Raw genomic sequence first — 16,746 nt, 5'->3', positions numbered from 1 at the left:
GGGTCCCCAGAGGGCTCCTCAGCCAGAGCCAGCCATTGAAGGCATTGAGGAGAGCCCTGAGTGGGGAGCAAAGACCAGAGGCACAGCCAACACACAGGGACTCTCTCCCCATGGCTCCCAGCCTCTATAATTTGAAGTAAACCCAAGACTGGTTCTGTGCAAAAGTGAGCTGTACTGTTAAGGGTGACAGGCATCTTGGTGAAGCAGGGACCAGTAAGTCCCAGTTTTGCCCTGGTTGCACACTGGGGGCTTAAAGCCTTTTCCAGAGCAGGTATTGATATCCCCAAGCATATGGATGCATGCACTTAACTCAGAGCACATGGGGTCAAAGCAGGACTGCCTGACCCAGAACTCAGCTCTTCCCTGGGTCAGGAAGATATATGTGCCAGGCTTTGAGGGGGTACAGAGGGATTTGTGAGGTCTCTCTGCCCAGGTAGGGGTCTCCATGTTTAATGAGAGGGCATCCAGACACTACACCCCAGGGTGGTAAACCAAACGTGATGCTGCAGGACAGGTGAGAATGTGGCCTCGTGTGCAGCTCAGCCACAGCTACTCAGTGTGGTCGCTGAATAATGGCCCCCAAAGATGTCCAAGGCATAGTTCCCAGAACCTGTGCATGGCAGAAGGCCTTCGAAGATGGGATTAAGAATGTTGAGACACATGAAATCTGGCCATGTGTAGCAACATGGATGGACCTTGAGGGTGTTATGCTGAGCGAAATAAGTCAGGCAGAGAAGGACAAATATCATATGTTTGCACGTATAGGAGGATTAGGAGGAACTTGACGGAGGAACAAGGGGGAGAAGAAGGGCGGAAATGGTGGGGGAAAGGGAGAGAAGCAAACCATGAGAGACTCTTGAATGCTGACAAAAACTGAGGACTGATGGATGTGGGGGGAGGGGGGATGGGCATGGAGGAGGACACTTGTGGGGATGAGCACTGAGTGTTATGTGGAAACTAATTTGACAATAAACTATTAAAAAAAAAAAAAAAAAAAGAATGTTGAGATAGAGAGACTATCCTGGATTATCCAGCTAGGCCCAGTATAATCACAAGCATCCTTATAGGAGGGAGGCAGGAGGCTGAAAGTCCGAGAGATGCTACTCTGTTGGCTTTGAGGATGGAGGCAGGGGCCACAGGCCGAGGAACAGGGGCAGTCTCTATAAGCCAAAAAAGCCACAGAAACAGAGTCTCCTTAGGAGCCTCCAGAAGGAATGCAGCCCTGATTTTAGGGCTTATATCAGGGCCCTATAATACCTTGATTTTATGACTTGCGACCTCCACAACTGTGAGGTAATGAATGAGTGTTGTTTTAAGCTGTCCTTTTCATGTCCTAAGCTCACCATCACAAATCACCACAAGCTGGCGGCATAAAGTTTATTTTCTCACGGTTCTGGAGGCCAGAAGTCTGAAATCAAGGTGTTGGCACAGCTGTGCTCTCCAAAGGCCTGAGAACCTGTTCCAGGCTTTTCTAAGCTTCTGGTGCTGCCAGCAACACTTGCCTTAGATCTTTGGCTGGTGAACACATCCATCCCCCCAGTTTATGTCTCCATCATCATGTATATTTCTGTGTCTTTTCTCCTCCTCTTATAAGGACATCAGTCAGATTAAGGAGCCACCCTATTCCAGTATAACCTCATCTTAACCAATTACCTCTGTAATTGGAATGTTACTTTACATTCTGAAGTTCTAGGAAAGACATGAATTTTAGGATGGGGTCGGGAGACACTAGTCAAGCTAGTATAGCAACTAAGGGTTGGAAACTCATACACTCTGAGAGCTTGCTGTGGGTGGGAGGCCATCCCCCCACTCTCCTGGCCTGGCCAAGATGGACAGAGAAGTTGTGACTGCTGCCTTTGTAATACTGATAATCTGAGTTTTGTGGATTTATTCTCTTCTAACAAAAACTTCATTCTGGTGTGTAGCTAGTGAAAATTGATGGGTATTTTAGGAATCTGTACTTTTCTGGGAATGGTGGTGTCTGAGAATACGCTGGAACATTCGTGTCACATGGCCCCACCATCCCAAGAGCTACCTACCTGCACCTTGTCCCAAGCCTGCCTTGGAGGCCAGATCAGTGGTTCTTTCATACTTTACAGTCTGGAGCTGCTGTTAGCTTCTGTTGCTTTAGGAGAGGAGCCTTGGGAGTGCCACCTTCCATATCCAGTGTCCTTGTTTCAGAAGCCACAGCCTTCTGAAACATCTCTAGATGTTTCTAGATGGCAGAGCAACTCACCAGGACTCCTGCTTAGTTGCTTTTCTGTGAAGGTTTGATCTGAGCATTAGCATGCCAGGATCAGCTGTGCACAGACAGAGCAGGGCCTGGGGAAGCAAGGTGGGAGTTCAGCAAGATGGCCCTGCTGGGAGGCACAGCAGGACAGGAGCTGATCCTTTGCAAAGTGGGGCGTGAGCAATGCCTGTGCAGAAGTCCTGTGCTGCCTGCCTCCTGCCAGGGGCCCTCATCTTGCCCCCTTCAGCTTTCCTGTCCTCCTCATCACTGCCCCTCCAGTTAGGCTCCCTGGGGTCACTGTCCTCTGTGAGCTGTGTCCTTGAGGCCCATGATGTGGGAACATGGGCTCCCGTCCTGACTCTGGTGGTCTTGGCCCAGACACCTCCTGCCCTGAGCCTCAGCCCTCTCATGGAGATGGGTGGCAGGGTCTGCAGGGCCCCCCAGTGCAGACACTGGCTGTCCTCCTCCTGGCAAACCTGACAGTTTTGGAGGGGGAGTGAGATGACCTAGGCTGGCAGGAACAGGGCAAGATGAGCAATAAAGAGAAATCACTGTGCAGGGTGATGGTGGGCACTTGCTCTGGGACTAGAGGACAGCGCACAGTCTCCTGGAAGCCAGGGGTCCTCTCCTGGCCTTACTGCTTATCTCCCAGGCCAGATGTACAGAGATCCCTGAAGTGTGGCCAGCACTGAGGGGTGGAAAACGGCCATCATGACAGGGCAGGAGGGACGTGGCATCCCAACTCTGCCACTCACTCACATAGGACCCATCCTGCTCTGAGCCTCAGTTTCCTCACCGTAAAATGAGGCTGCTAATGGTGTAAGGATAGGATGCTGCCATCTCATCCAGCCTCTTCATCGCTGTGGGAAGCTGCCTCTTCCAGAGTTTGCTTCTTGAGCTCCTGAGAGCCAATTTGGGTCTGAGTGCAATTCATGCAGCATTTCCAGAGGGCACCAGTAAGGCACAGAGCCAGACAGAAGCCAAATGAGCAAAGCAGAGCAACTGACTGCAGGGAGCTTGGCAGAGGCAGCAGTGAGGGGCACTGCAGAGCCAGAATGACAGTGCATGTCCCGGAGAGAAGGGGAAAGATGAGCCCTGATGAAGGGATCAAGACTTGACAGAAAGGATGGGCAGAAAGATCCTCACCAAGCTAAGGGCAGGTGCCATGTGCACTTCAGGGTCCTTTTATTGGCCCCTTTGCTCACACCTGCTGCCCAGCAAAGGCAGTACCCTGTCCTCTCCTGTCTTCCCCCACCCCCAGTCTGTGCTGAGAGAGAAAGTGAGCCCCACCACTCTGCCCCTGCAGACCTGAGTGCCTCCCTCAGCACTGTGGGCTCCTGACATCAGCAGCTGGTGCATGGCATGTGATGAGAGGCCAGCTCCCACCACCTGGGGAGGAGGCTCTGATAGCAGAGGTGCCCCCCATATACTCCCCTCCTGGGAAAGGTATCTGGATCATCTGCCACAAGACCCAGGCTCTGAGCCCTCAACAAATGCATCTTATCCACTTGGAAAGAGCCTGCCCGGGGACTTTAATACTCCACTTACAGCAATGGATAGATCAACTTGACAGAAAATCACTAAAGAAACAATGGACTTGAATGACACACTGGACCAGATGGATTTGACAGATATATTTAGAACTTTACATCCTGAGGCCATGGAGTTGACTTTCTTCTGAAGTGCACATGGCACATTCTCCAAGATAGATCACATACTGGGACATAAAGCAGCCCTCAATAAATATAAAAGAATTGAGATCATACCATACACACTTTCAGATCACAGCGCTATGAAACTCGAAATCAATTACAGGAAGAAGTCTGGAAAACCCCCCAAAACATGGAGGTTAAAGAACACCCTACTAAAGAAGGAATTAAAAAATATATGGAAACAAATGAAAATGAGAACACAACAATCCAAACTCTATGGGATGTGGCGAAAGCAGTCCTAAGAGGAAAGTACATTGCACTCCAGGCTTATTTCAAGAAATTAGAAAAAGCTCAAGTACAAAATCTAACAGCACACCTAAAGGACCTAGAAGGAGAGCAACAAGAGCATCCCAAACCAAGCAGGAGAAGAGAAATAAAAATCAGGGCAGAAATAAACAATATAGAATCCAAAAAAAAACAACAGTTGAACAGATCAATGAAACCAAGAGTTGGTTTTTTGAAAAAATTGACAAACCTCTAGACAGGCTTCTCAAAAAGAAAAGAGAGAGCACCCAAATAGACAAAATCATGAATTAAAATGAACTTAATAAATCAACCCCTCAGAAATACAAGCAATTATAAAGGAATACTATGAAAAATTATATGCCAACAAACTAGACAACTTAAGAAGAAATGGACAAATTCCTAAACACACACTCACTACAAAAATTCACACAGAAAGAGGCAGAAAATCTGAACAGACCCATACCTAGTGAAGAAATTGAATCAGTTATCAAAAATCTCCCAAGAAATAAGAGCCCTGGGGAATTCTACCAGACATTTAAAACAGAATTAATACCCATTCTTCTCAAGCTATTCCAAAAAATAGAAATCGAAGGAAAACTTCCAGACTCATTTTATGAAGCCAGCATCACTTCAACTCTCAAGCCAGATAGAGACCCAGCAAAAACAGAGAACTTCAGGACAGTATCCTTGATGAATACGGATGCAAAAATCGTCAACAAGGANTGCACCAGCATTCTTCTCAAAACTAGAACAAACTATCCTAAAATTTGTATGGAACCACAAAAGACCCTGAATAGCCAAAGTAATATTGAAGAAGAAAACTAAAATGAGAGTCATCACCATCCCAGACTTTAGCCTCTACTACAAAGCTGTAATCATCAAGACAGTATGGTATTGGCACAGAAACAGACACATAGACCAATGGAATAGAATAGAGAACTCAGAATTGGACCCACAAATGTATAGCCAACTAATCTTTGACAAACTGAGAAAGAGCATCCAATGGAAAAAAGATAGCCTCTTTAGCAGATGGTGCTGGGAGAACTGGACAGCAACATGCAGAAGAATGAAACTAGATCACTTTCTCACTACTATACACAAAAATAAACTCAAAATGGATAAAGGACCTGAATGTGAGACAGGAAACCATCAAAACCCTAGAGGAGAAAGCAGGAAACAACCTCCTTAAGCTCAACTGCAGCAATTTCTTACTTGACAGATCCCCAAAGGCAAGGAAATCAAGAGCAAAAATGAACTATTGGGACCTCATCAAGATAAAATCTGCACGGCAAAAGAAATAATCANAAAAGCTAACAATAGAACTCCCCTATGACCCAGCAATAGCACTGCTAGGAATTTACCAAGGAATACAGGAGTGCTGATGCATAGGGGCACATGTAGCCCAATGTTCATCACAGCACTCTCAATAATAGCCAAAACATGGAAAGAGCCTAAGTATCCATCAACAGACAAATGGATCAAGAAGATGTGGTTTATTTATACAATGGAATACTACATGGCAATGAGAAAGAATGAAATCTGGCCATGTGTAGCAACATGGATGGAACTTGAGGGTGTTATGCTGAGCGAAATAAGTCAGGCAGAGAAGGACAGGTACCTATATGTTTTCACTTATAGGTGGGTTAGGAGGAACCTAACGGAGGGCCATGGAGGAGCAGAAGGGGAAAAATAGTTGGGGAGAGAGAGGGAGGCAAACCTTGAGAGACTCTTGAATGCCGAGAACAAACTGAGGGCTGATGGGGGTGCGGGGAGAGGGGAAAGGGGATGATGGCATGGAGGAGGGCACTTGTTGGGGTGAGTACTGGGTGTTATATGAAAACCAACTTGACAATAAACTCTTTAAGAAAAAAAAAAAAAGAGCCTGCCCAAGGTCTAGGCCATATCTGACAGACTGGGGGCTCAGTAAAAGCTAATTACAGCTGCCATTGCTGCTGCTCCAGCATCTGACCTTGACCAAGCCCGTCTCCTCCTTCTGGGCCTCAGTTTTCCCATCTGAAAGCAAAGGCATGGGCCTGAAGGCAATGGGCACAACCAAAAGGCATCCATGCTCTGGAGGGAGTTCATGGGCCAGTCTGCCCTCTTGGATTTATCCTGGCCTTGCTACGACCATCCTGTGTCACCCAACAGCCCAAGAGGCTGCCATAATGCTCTTGCCATCCTTGTATCAGCTGTGACTGTGAAGAAAACAGAAGAAGTGAGTGAAGCAGGAGACAGTGAGGGCTGGGAGCCATGCTGCTCTATCACTTTCTCTTGTCCTGTTGGGCCACCCTCACTGTTAGACACTTGTCCTTTATCTGAGGGCCAGAGTCTGCCTCCCCAGAAGCTCTACCAGTTGTTCTGAACAGAGACAAAGCAGCAGCTGAGAAGGAGGGACCCAGAAAAGTAGGACATTTTCTGATGCTCTACATAGCAGCCATGAGAAGCCCTAGGAGGTGCCACCATAGCTCTGAGCTTGGGGCCATCTTCCCACCCCACTGGTCTCCCTCCCTGCCTCAGCACTTCAGCACCTCCAACCCCCCACTCCTGCCTTAACCCCTGGGCTTCATGCAGAGATGCCACCTACTAGGGATCCACTGGCTCCTTCCCATTTTCCCCTGAAACTCAGCTGGGGCCAAGCCCAGGTTGGTACTGGGTCCTGGCTGATAAAACATTTCACCCTCTCAGTGCTCAGGTAGACCTCCTTTCTTTAAAGGACCAGCATTTTCTAGAAGGTCATGGAGGGGCATCAGGTTCAGCCAACACATGAAAACCAGGGTGTGCTTCTCCAAATGTTGCATCTTGTTTCCCAGACCAGATGCACAGAAATGCCCTCAGTGTGGCTGCTGCTGTTGCTGGGGATAGTCCTACCTGATGTGGCTCACCTGACACCCAAGTGTATCCCAGACCTGTGAGGTGGGTGTTGGTGTCCTTGCTGTCCACCTGAGGATCCCAAGGCTCAGAGAAGGAAGAGAGCCACACAAAGCAGCATTCAAGCTTGTTCTCTCTGACCACCCCATTTCTATACCACCCCAGGACAGCCTGGCAGCCCCCGCCCCCAAGAGCTGCTCAGCGTACTAAATCCTGGCCTTCACATGGACTTTGAGGCAGGCAAGGGGCTCCTCTGTGCCCAGGAGCATGCCTTTGACTTGGCCCTAGATTTCAGTTGCTGCTGTTCTTGTATTAATACACAAAACTGCAAAATTTCTGTAGGATTTTACATTTGTGGATGGCTTAGTGTTGGCTGTGTTGTGGAGATGAGGATTGAACAGAGGGGATATGTGGGGTCATAAAAGCTTGAGAGCCTCCAAGACCATAAGCTTGTGAGCCACAGGCCTGAACAACTTTGTGCATATAAGTGTTTGCCTTCCTTTGGATCAAATTCCCCACCAATAGAGTCCCCCCATCAAAGGAAGAAGTGGGAAGCACCTGGGTGGTTCAGTCAGTTAAGTGTCCGACCCTTGATCTCAGCTCAGGTCATGATCTCATCATTCGTGGAATCGAGCCCTGCATCTGGCTCTGCACTGACAGCATGGAGCCTATTTGGGATTCTCTCTCTCTCTGTCACTCTCTCTCCCTCTCCTCTCTGTCCCTGTCCTTCCCCTGCTGTTGTTCTTTCCCTCAAAAAAAAAAAACAAAAACAAAAAAAACAAAAAAAAAAAAACTTAAATAAGAGAAAGGGAGAAGCTGAAGAGCCATTTTTGGGGCTTTTGATGAGTATTTACTAGCTTATCCTTCAGAAAGCCCAAGCTAATTCAGCAGCATTCATTCTTTTTTCTAACTTGACTAGTATCACATTAAGTAGTTTTATTTACATTAGAAATGTAAATAATGAGTTTCATCTCTCTTTTCAATGTGAGTCTGCTCCTTGCAAGGACCCTTGACCCCAAACTGAGACCTGGGGACTCAGCATGGTCAGGATTCATCATTTTAAAAAAAATTTTTTATTAATGTTTATTTTTGAGAGAGAAAGGGACTCAGAGTGTGAGCAGGGAAGGGGCAGAGAGAGAGGAAGACAGAATCAGAAGCAGACTCCAGGCTCTGAGCTGTCAACACAAAACCTGACAAGGGGCTCAAACCCATGAACTGTGAGATCATGACCTGAGCCGAAGTCAAATGCCTAACTGACAGCCACCCAGGTGTCCCAAGTTTCATCATTTTAGAGGCAGAATCCCTTTCCTGGCTCAGCTCTGCTTCCACCCAGGATTGGGTGGGAGTTCACAGCACTGTGCTTAGGAATGTGTCTGAACAACCATGACACTGCAGGAAAGCGAGAGGCTGGGCCACACGCCAGCTTCTGAATGACATCTACCCCCTCCTCCTAAGAGTACTGGCTGGGGACGGTGACTGCCTGGGAGTGTGGCCATCACTAGATGGTCATGGCCTTAGGGCTTGGTGGGTGCTGGGTGGGTGCTGCCATCAGCACATCCTGGCTGGGTTCAGGGATCCTGTTCTTTCCAGCCTCTGGCCTCCTGTGACTACTCTGGCCCTTCAGTCTGCTCATCCTGCCACTTGCCACCTGTCTCATCCTTCCCAGGGACCTCTATTCAAGTGTCCATGCTCTCCCTCTCGCCAAGGGATAAAGACCCAGTCTCCTTAGCTGTGCCAGAAGCCCTTTCCCATCCCCCTCAATTCCTAATTGCCTCACTCCTGCTGCTCATGCCTTTCTCCAGACACTACACTGGTGTGTGTGACCTGCCACCTCCATGCATGCCACTGAGAATCCTGGATGGGCCTCCTGTGAAACGCCCAAGATCATTCATTCCTTCACTCACCCACTCCCTTCCACCCTCTTGCCCCGCCCCCATACCCATCCTCCCTCCCTCATTCTCCTGATCTGACTGTCCCTCTGGAAGAGACTCTCCCTGCGCATCCCCATAGAACACACTGTGCTGGTCAGTAACCGCTGCTCCAAGAATCTTCCCATCCCTCCCCAAACAACACAGCTCATGACTTGGGAGCAGAACAAGTTCATCCTCATGTCCCTGACCACTGGACCCAAATTTGGACCCTAAGAGCTGCTTATTAAGGTACACTGCATAACAACAAGTTAAGTAGAAGTGTGGTTACCCCCCTCTGCCCACCACACAGACGGATGCTCAGAGGTAGGCTAGCTGTACCTCTCATCAGTTCTTGCTTACGGCACAGAAGGTCCTGTTCGGGCTGACCCACAGCCAGTATGTCCCCAACAGCCCTCCCAGCACACAGCTGCAGCTGTTCTGATGGGTCAGCAGCTGACCATTCTGGTTGTTGGACGTGTTGAACCTGGAAAGGTGACAGGAGACTGCATTGTAAATGAGAGTCAAGGCTCTGAGGCCAGATAGACCTGGATTCAGAAATGGCTCCGCCCCCTTAACACCAGGGCCCTCAACTGGTGGCTTCATGTCTCAGAACCTGCGTTTTCTCATTTCTCACTGTCTGCTGACCACCGTGAGGCTCAGCATTCACACTGATCAAGCAAGGGGCACAGAGGCTGACCCCGGACGCATGGTCTCCCAACACCAGGTCATTTCTGCACTGTAGCTGGGTTGACTGTGGTGGACAAAAGGAGAGCCCCTCGCCCCTGGATGCTGACTGTCAGCCCTTGTGACCAGCGGGGACGGTGTGCAGTGGACGCTGCACCCCCAGCCTCCAACCCACTCAGGCCCCACGCTGCTGGCTGTCCTGGCACTACCACCAGCTCAGGGCACACTCAGAGCAGAAACTCAGCCGTGGCCACCCCCACGCACCCTGCCTGCCATGAGAAGAAATCTATTCTCTCACAGTATGCTCCTTTTAAAAAAATTTTTGTATTTGGGGTTATAGATTTCCTTTACAAAAAAAAAAAGGTTTGTGCTGATTATTTCTGAAGAAAGACATTTCAGAAGCCCCTGGAAGTTTCAGGTTCTGGCTTCTTTACTGTCCCCTGCCTGCTGTTAAAGCAGCAGTGGGGGCCAGGCCAGCTGCCCTCCTACCCCACCCACTGCAGTGCACCCCCTCAAGGTCCGCCACAGCCCCACCCCACTTTGGACACAGGCATGGTTGGCAGTGGGCTGTGTTCCCGGACTCCCAGGAAGGGCCATGCCGAGGGAGCCTGGGCATCTGTGTGAGAGGTGTGAGGGGCTGGCACAGAGGAGAGTGGGCACCAGCCTGGCCCACTTGCGGAGGCCCCAGCAGCCTAGCATGAAGAGGGTGGCTGTGGGCAGACAGACTAGGCAGGGTGGCCTAGGGCATGAATTCACCTATCTGGTCCTCAGCTACCTGATGTCCCAGGGGGTGGTATAGTCCCTCCCCTGACAAGGCCATAGAGATGCGACAGCCAGCGTCTGGACAGAAAGGCATTTGGTAAATGAGAGGGGCCTGGCTCCTGCAGGAGGATGACATGAAGCAGAAGCAGGGCAGGGGAGTACACCCTGGGGGGGTCTTCAGGCAGGCTTTGAGGATAGGGTGGCATTGGGCTGGGGCTGGGTAGGAGTGAGACCTCTGAGGAGGTAGGGGAGGTGTGAGGAGGTTTCAGGCCATAAAGACACGGCCTCAAGCATAATCACTCGAGTGTCACAGGGAACAGGGGCAGTTTGGCGTGGCTGGGCCATGGGCAGAGAGCGGAGATAAAAGTGATGCCGGCAGGGAAGTGTGGGTCAGTTTAGGCTGGGCCTGTGATGTGGGGAAAGGAGCCGGCCTTCATCCGGGATTCCTGGTCTGCAACGAGAGCTGCTCCTCACAGCAATCCCCAGCCCCGCACTCAGCACAGTCCACCCTGGCCTGCGAGGCACAGCTAAGGGGGCTGGTGCCCTGCACGTGGGCAGGTGCCTGCAGGCCTGCCCCTCCAAAGTGCAGCCCAGGCCCTGTCCATCGAGCTGGCCTCCCCTTGCATCCCTTCCTCCTGACTCAGGAGGGCCTGTGCCCACCCTGGAAGGCTGGCCGGGAACAGGAGCTGGCACTGTCCAGGGCACTCTTTTCAGTGGCTCTATCTGCTCCTTCCTCCTGGACCCAGGCCATGTAGGCCCCTCAGTGTTGTGCTGGTCAGTTAATAACCACGGTGACTCATTTTCCTTCCACAGATGACTCTGGGGACGACGACGACGAGACTGCCTCTCCAGCCGGTAAGAGCGAGCTACACAGCACCATCAAGAGCCTCTCCCTGAAGTTGGATGACCTCAGCACATGCAATGACCTCATCGCCAAGCATGGTGCCGCGCTCCAGCGCTCGCTGAGTGAGCTGGACGGCCTCAAAATCCCATACGAGAGCGGTGAGAAGCTGAAGGTTGTGAATGAACGGGCCACCCTCTTCCGCATCACCTCAAATGCTATGATCAATGTAAGTGCCCACTTGCACCACTGTCTTGGCACCAGGCTCCCCAGAAGGGAAGTGGCTCCTTGACACCAGTACCACAGTCTCTGAGTGGGCAGCCGAGGTGCTTGACAGACCAGGGCTCCATTTCTTGGTGGCTTCAGGCTGTTTCCCAAAGCCAGCTCCCTCCTCTCTTCATTGTGATTGTCTGGTGGAAACCAGAGTGGGGGGTGGAGCCTTGAGGCTTGCAGGTGACTCAGGCCAGGTGAGGAAGGCCAGGGCCTGAGTTGAGCAGATGGTTCTGCCCACACATCAGGGACACAGCTGCCACATTGATCCACAACAGCTGCTACTGCTCTTTCCCCTAGTTCATGGCTCAGATGCTACAGGATAAGGACCCAGTAACCACAGGGACACGTACTTAAGTGGAAGATGGGCATTGGGGGTTCCCTTAGCCAGAAGAGCTTGAAGATGAGCCTGCCACGGGTCATACCAACCTGATAGTAGCCAAATGAGTAGCCACAGTAAATTAAGAGGCATAGCCTTGGGGGGGTCATTGCTTTCCACAGGGTTCTAGAAGCCACATTGCTGTGACTGGGAGCTGGGAGGGTTTCTTCATGGTGGCAGAGAATATAATGCTTAACTGTGCTTCTGGGCCCTTCTTCCTTCTGCCTGTTCAGTTTTCCCCCAAGATGTGTATGCTCTTCTGTGCTTCTGCCCTGCAGACACAGGTCTCACTGCAATAGCCTCCTTCCAGGGACAGCCCCCAGGAGGGACATATCAAGGCCAGGGTGGCACGCTGGGAGCAAAGAGACCAGAGAGGGGAGGTGTGGAGAAATGGAGGCCACCTCAGAGGAGGTGGCCCATGTCCAGAGAAGGTGGTTCAGGCAGGCCATCAGGTTGGCCACAGACAATGGACAGTACTGGTGCCCAGCGAGTTCCAGATGGGGGATCCAGCCTCCAAGTCAAGGGGGTCAGACCAGAGCAGGGCCAGAAGTCGGGACTAGGCTGTAGGTCCAGAGCAGGGTGGGAAGGTGGAGGCTGGAACCCACTGCAGGCCAAGACCCCTGGGCAAAAGCATAGGCCTCAGAGACTTGCCCCACACCTGATTCACTGGAATAATGGGCAGTCCATTTGGGGCGAGTAGGCCACATGCACCACCCACACCCACCCTGCCACTGGAGCCGCCCCTGGTTCAGGAGGAAGCCTTAGGAATCTGTACGTTGGGGCCTGGGGCTGACGACATGTACCCCTCTTCCAGGCACACCATCCACAGTGCTTGGTCCCTGAGTTCGGCAAGCGCAGACCTTTGTCCACAACTCAGGGATATCTGGTGCTTGTCTGTTGCCAGGCTGCTGGTCACAGCCGTGCAGCCGCCCTGCAGGTTGGTCCCATCATCCGTCGTACTGTCACCTTCCTATGTTCACCCTCTCAGGCCAGCTGGCCTCCTTACAGGCCCCAGACTCTAGGGGTCTGGGTCACCACACTTCTTCCGATAGCAGGCACAGATATTAAGCATTTAATGACATGATGATGCGTTTGTATTTCCCCACCCATCCTAGAAGCCATTGCTGTTTGAGGCTTCTCTCTCTGGCTCTGCCTCTGCCTGCTGAGACTGAAGCCGCTTTGTCCTGAGTAAGCAGTTTTGGCTTTTCCCAGATAATGAGCTTCTCAGCTGGCATCTTTAGTAGCAATCTTTTATCAGGCATCAGAGGCCCATCTGTATTTAGGAAGCCATAAAAACAGTTCGCCATCTAAGTGCATAATGAATTGTTTGATGGGAAGCAAACCTCTGGGGTTAATTACAGAAGCCTATTTGCAGGTCTGGCACCAGGAAAGTTGACCCAAGTGACCAAAACCTTCCTCCAGGCTGGGCTCTGCCCACCTGCTAGCATGAAACCTGATGTAAGGGCCTCTCCCATCTACCTCCATTGGAGGAGAGGCACACACAGAAGTGAGGTACTGGCCCCAAAAGGCTGTGCTAGTATCCCAGGCTGGTGTAGAGGCTCATGTTTCTACTGGGGACACTTCCTGATGCTTCTCCTCACCTGACAGGAACCAAGTCAGTTCTGGGGGCGCAGTTTACATAGTTGTCAGATACCAAATGTCAAAACTCCTACTGTATACAGAGGCCACCCAGGCCAAGCATCACCATCCCTGGCGAGGCCTTGGCCTCCACCCTTGTTACAAGGAAGGGGTCGGACCAGAGATCTGTAACTAAGGAAGCCACGCACATTCACACCCAGGACTGCTTACCCCTCCCTACAACCTTGTCAATGCCATTAGGTATTGTTAGTGCAGAGTGGAAACTGAGGCTCAGAAAAGTCACCTGAGCTGCCCGGGGTTGTCACCCAGCTGGTAGGTATCTGAGCCACAATGCAAGCTCAGGTCTGTGTGGCTCAGTGGGGGAGTGATGTCCCCAACTCTCTCAGAGGCAGTGAGAATGAGACCCCCCACTAAGGGCGGCAGAGGCTTCCTCTCCTCTGAGGTCAGCACACAGACTGGGTGGACTCACATCGACCAGGGCAAAACCCCCAGTCTCAGGAACCTGAGTGCCTGGTATGTCTCTTACCTTTAGGCTGCAGCCCCACCAGTGCCCTTCTTGGGAAGCTGGGGACGCAGAATGGCGGGAAGCCACCCCAGCTGTCCCCAGAAGGCACAAACTGTGATCCCCCAGATCGCCCTGGTTCTTTCTGTGAGAGGAAGAATCTGTTTCTCCCCACTGTTGAGATCCATTTGCAACATCACAGCCCCTTCCACTCCCTGCCCTGCACCCTCTATAGGGAAGCTTCCAGCGTCACTCATGCCTGAGTTTGGGGAATCTATTCCCAATGCTGCTTTAGGACAGGCCCCCCTCCTGTGAATTGTGAATGGCTGTGGGTTTTCCACCACATGGGCTCTGATTGAGTCTGGGTCATACAAGTGGAGCAGAAAATGAGGGAAAGCTGGCCAAAGCCTACAGGGAAATGCATCCTCTAGAGGGCCCTGTGTGAGCAGTGCCCTTCCCTCACAGAGAGGGATCAGCTGTGTCTTGCCTTCACTTTTCCCCAAGATGTCCAGGAATCTGGAGTTGTTCAGCCTTCAGAAGAAAAGTCAGAGGGACAATTAAATCTCTTTCAAATTTGGGAAAGGTACTGATATCATAAGCCTAGCTCCCAGCAGGGCAGAGAAGGGGCTCTCTGAACAATTCCTATGACCCAGGAACCATGGTTAGTGACACAGCCTATTCCTATGCCGTTGCTCCCAGATGCAGTGAGACTCACCTCGAATCAAGTGTGGCTCCTTCAGAGGAAGTTTGTGGATCAGGAACGTTGGAACAGTACCACAGTGTTCCATTTCTTTGTGCCTTTGCCTGTGCTGTACCTTCTAGAACTTTCCCCACCCTTTAGATACCTGGTAGATCCCCTTTCATCCTTCAGAAACCCACATGGATGTTAGCATGACCAGGAGGCTTTCCAAGCTCCCTGTCAGGAAAGCCATTCCTCTGGCTTGAACTCCCTGGAACCCAGGGGCACTGCTATGCCTCGCTGAGCCCACATGCATCTACATCTCCACCTCACCAGGCTTTGTACCCCCACATCTTAAGTCACCTGTGTCCCCAACAGTAGCCCAGTGGGAGTGCCTAATATGTGATGTTTCAACCAAAGTGGGTGTCGTCTCAGAAAAGAAAATTCTAAGTAGCCCACGTTTCATGTTTGCCTGCTGTTCACCATTTACAAAGCCATTCTTGTTCCATTTCCTTACTTGAACAAGGTCAGTGAGAAAGTTGGCCCTGCACCCCGCCCTTGGCAGGCAGAAACATTTGTCACTGCCCCATGCCACCATTGTCACTCTGCCTTGCGGAGAAATGACCCAACCTGGTCACAGAGAAAGAGGAACAGTGCTTTATGAAATTCCTTCATAATTGCGTTTTTCACCAGAGGGCTGTACTGAGCCCTAGTCTCCTTCCCTCCACTTGTGGTTTGGTTGGTAGGACTCAGAGGTTGGCCCGTTGGAATGGCCTCTCTCGAGGCAGCACAGCAGTGAACTCAGGGCAACCCCCCTCTCCCCCTAGCCCTGCCCCCAGAGCTCACAGTCCAGAGGACTCACATAGTGAGACATGTGAGTGCAGCCTTCTCAAGGGGCCGCAGGGACAGCAGCTCACATGCCCACTTTTGAAGGCCGTGTGTAGAAGGCCTGGGGAAGGGCTGGGGAGGTTCACTATCGGCCTGGAGATAGGCTTAAGCCCAGCTGACCACAGCCCACCAACAGAGTGACCCTTGGGTGCTAATTATACATCCTGGGTGCCAGGGCAGGTCCTGCAAAGGTAGTGGCCACAGAGTGGGGCCTGTACATGTGAGGAGAGTCAGTCACAGGCAGGGCAGAGAAGTATGAACAGTGGCCACATCTGTCTGGGGGGCCACAGAGTCTGATGGACTTACGGGCTGCAGCATCTTGCCCATCCCCCTACTGGGCTGGGCACCCTGCCAGAAGCCCCACAGCCCTGTCCAGCACAGGGCCCAGCATCCAGGAGCCTCAGCGAATGACTGAGAGCACACAGGTAGTGAGAATGCAGGAGCCATGGGGGCATGACATCTGCCTGGCGGAACTCCCTGGTGGAGGATTTGGGGAGTCTGATCAAAGGCAGCTCAGCAGTCCCCTGCATGGATTACTGTTTGGGTAACTGGATTAGCCTGTCATCAGGGGAACCTTACAGCACTGTTAAACGACTTTGGTTCTTAAATGGAGAAGCCTTGAACCTCAGCACACCTGTCGTACAGCATCCCTCCTGGGAACCAAGACGTGCCTGGTGTGGTAGCATTGAGTGGGTCCCATGGTTTAAGGTGGAGAATGATTGAATTAATACATATTATTAGCTCATGCTTTGGGTATTAGTTTCCATAAAGTAAAAAGAATAAATTCCAGTTTTATTCTCTTTTCCTGTATGTTTATCTTTAGCATAAAGCAGAGTGTCCTGGCTTGTATGACAGGCTTCCAGGAAAGTGGCAGCTGCCCCAGTTTTTTCCCATTACTTTGTTCCTCACAGTGGCCACATGAGGTTGGTGTCATCATGGCCTCCTTGTTGTTGGCATCATTTATACTATTCATGTGCCACCCTGAGGTCCAGAACAGTCATTTTGCCCAAGGGTGGCAGGCCTGGATGTTACAAATGAGCACTTGGAATCACAGCCATTGGCCCCTGGGTGGTCCCCAGTGCTGACTGTGGGGTCTATGCAGAAGGGCTGAGGTGCATCACCTGTCACCAGGCCCAGCACATCCGGGCTTTCCTGGGTGACCTGGGCTCCCCATGG

At 51.2% G+C, this 16,746-nt stretch overlaps 1 protein-coding gene across 7 annotated transcripts in view; it reads left to right on the top strand.

The window, feature by feature from the left end:
* OSBP2 (oxysterol binding protein 2) overlaps nt 1-16,746 on the top strand; it is a 181,125-nt gene that overhangs the window by 132,745 nt on the left and 31,634 nt on the right. For all 7 annotated transcript variants that reach the window (XM_077761585.1, XM_077761586.1, XM_077761587.1 and 4 more), the window contains one exon: nt 11,226-11,482. In XM_077761585.1, coding sequence (XP_077617711.1) covers nt 11,226-11,482 — 257 coding nt within the window. The remainder of the gene's footprint in view (nt 1-11,225; nt 11,483-16,746) is intronic.

This window comes from Crocuta crocuta, unplaced genomic scaffold (genome assembly GCF_008692635.1).
Source record: "Crocuta crocuta isolate KB4526 unplaced genomic scaffold, BGI_CrCroc_1.0 scaffold348, whole genome shotgun sequence".
Taxonomy (NCBI): Eukaryota; Metazoa; Chordata; class Mammalia; order Carnivora; family Hyaenidae; genus Crocuta; species Crocuta crocuta.
This window is presented reverse-complemented; position numbering and strand designations above follow the sequence as displayed.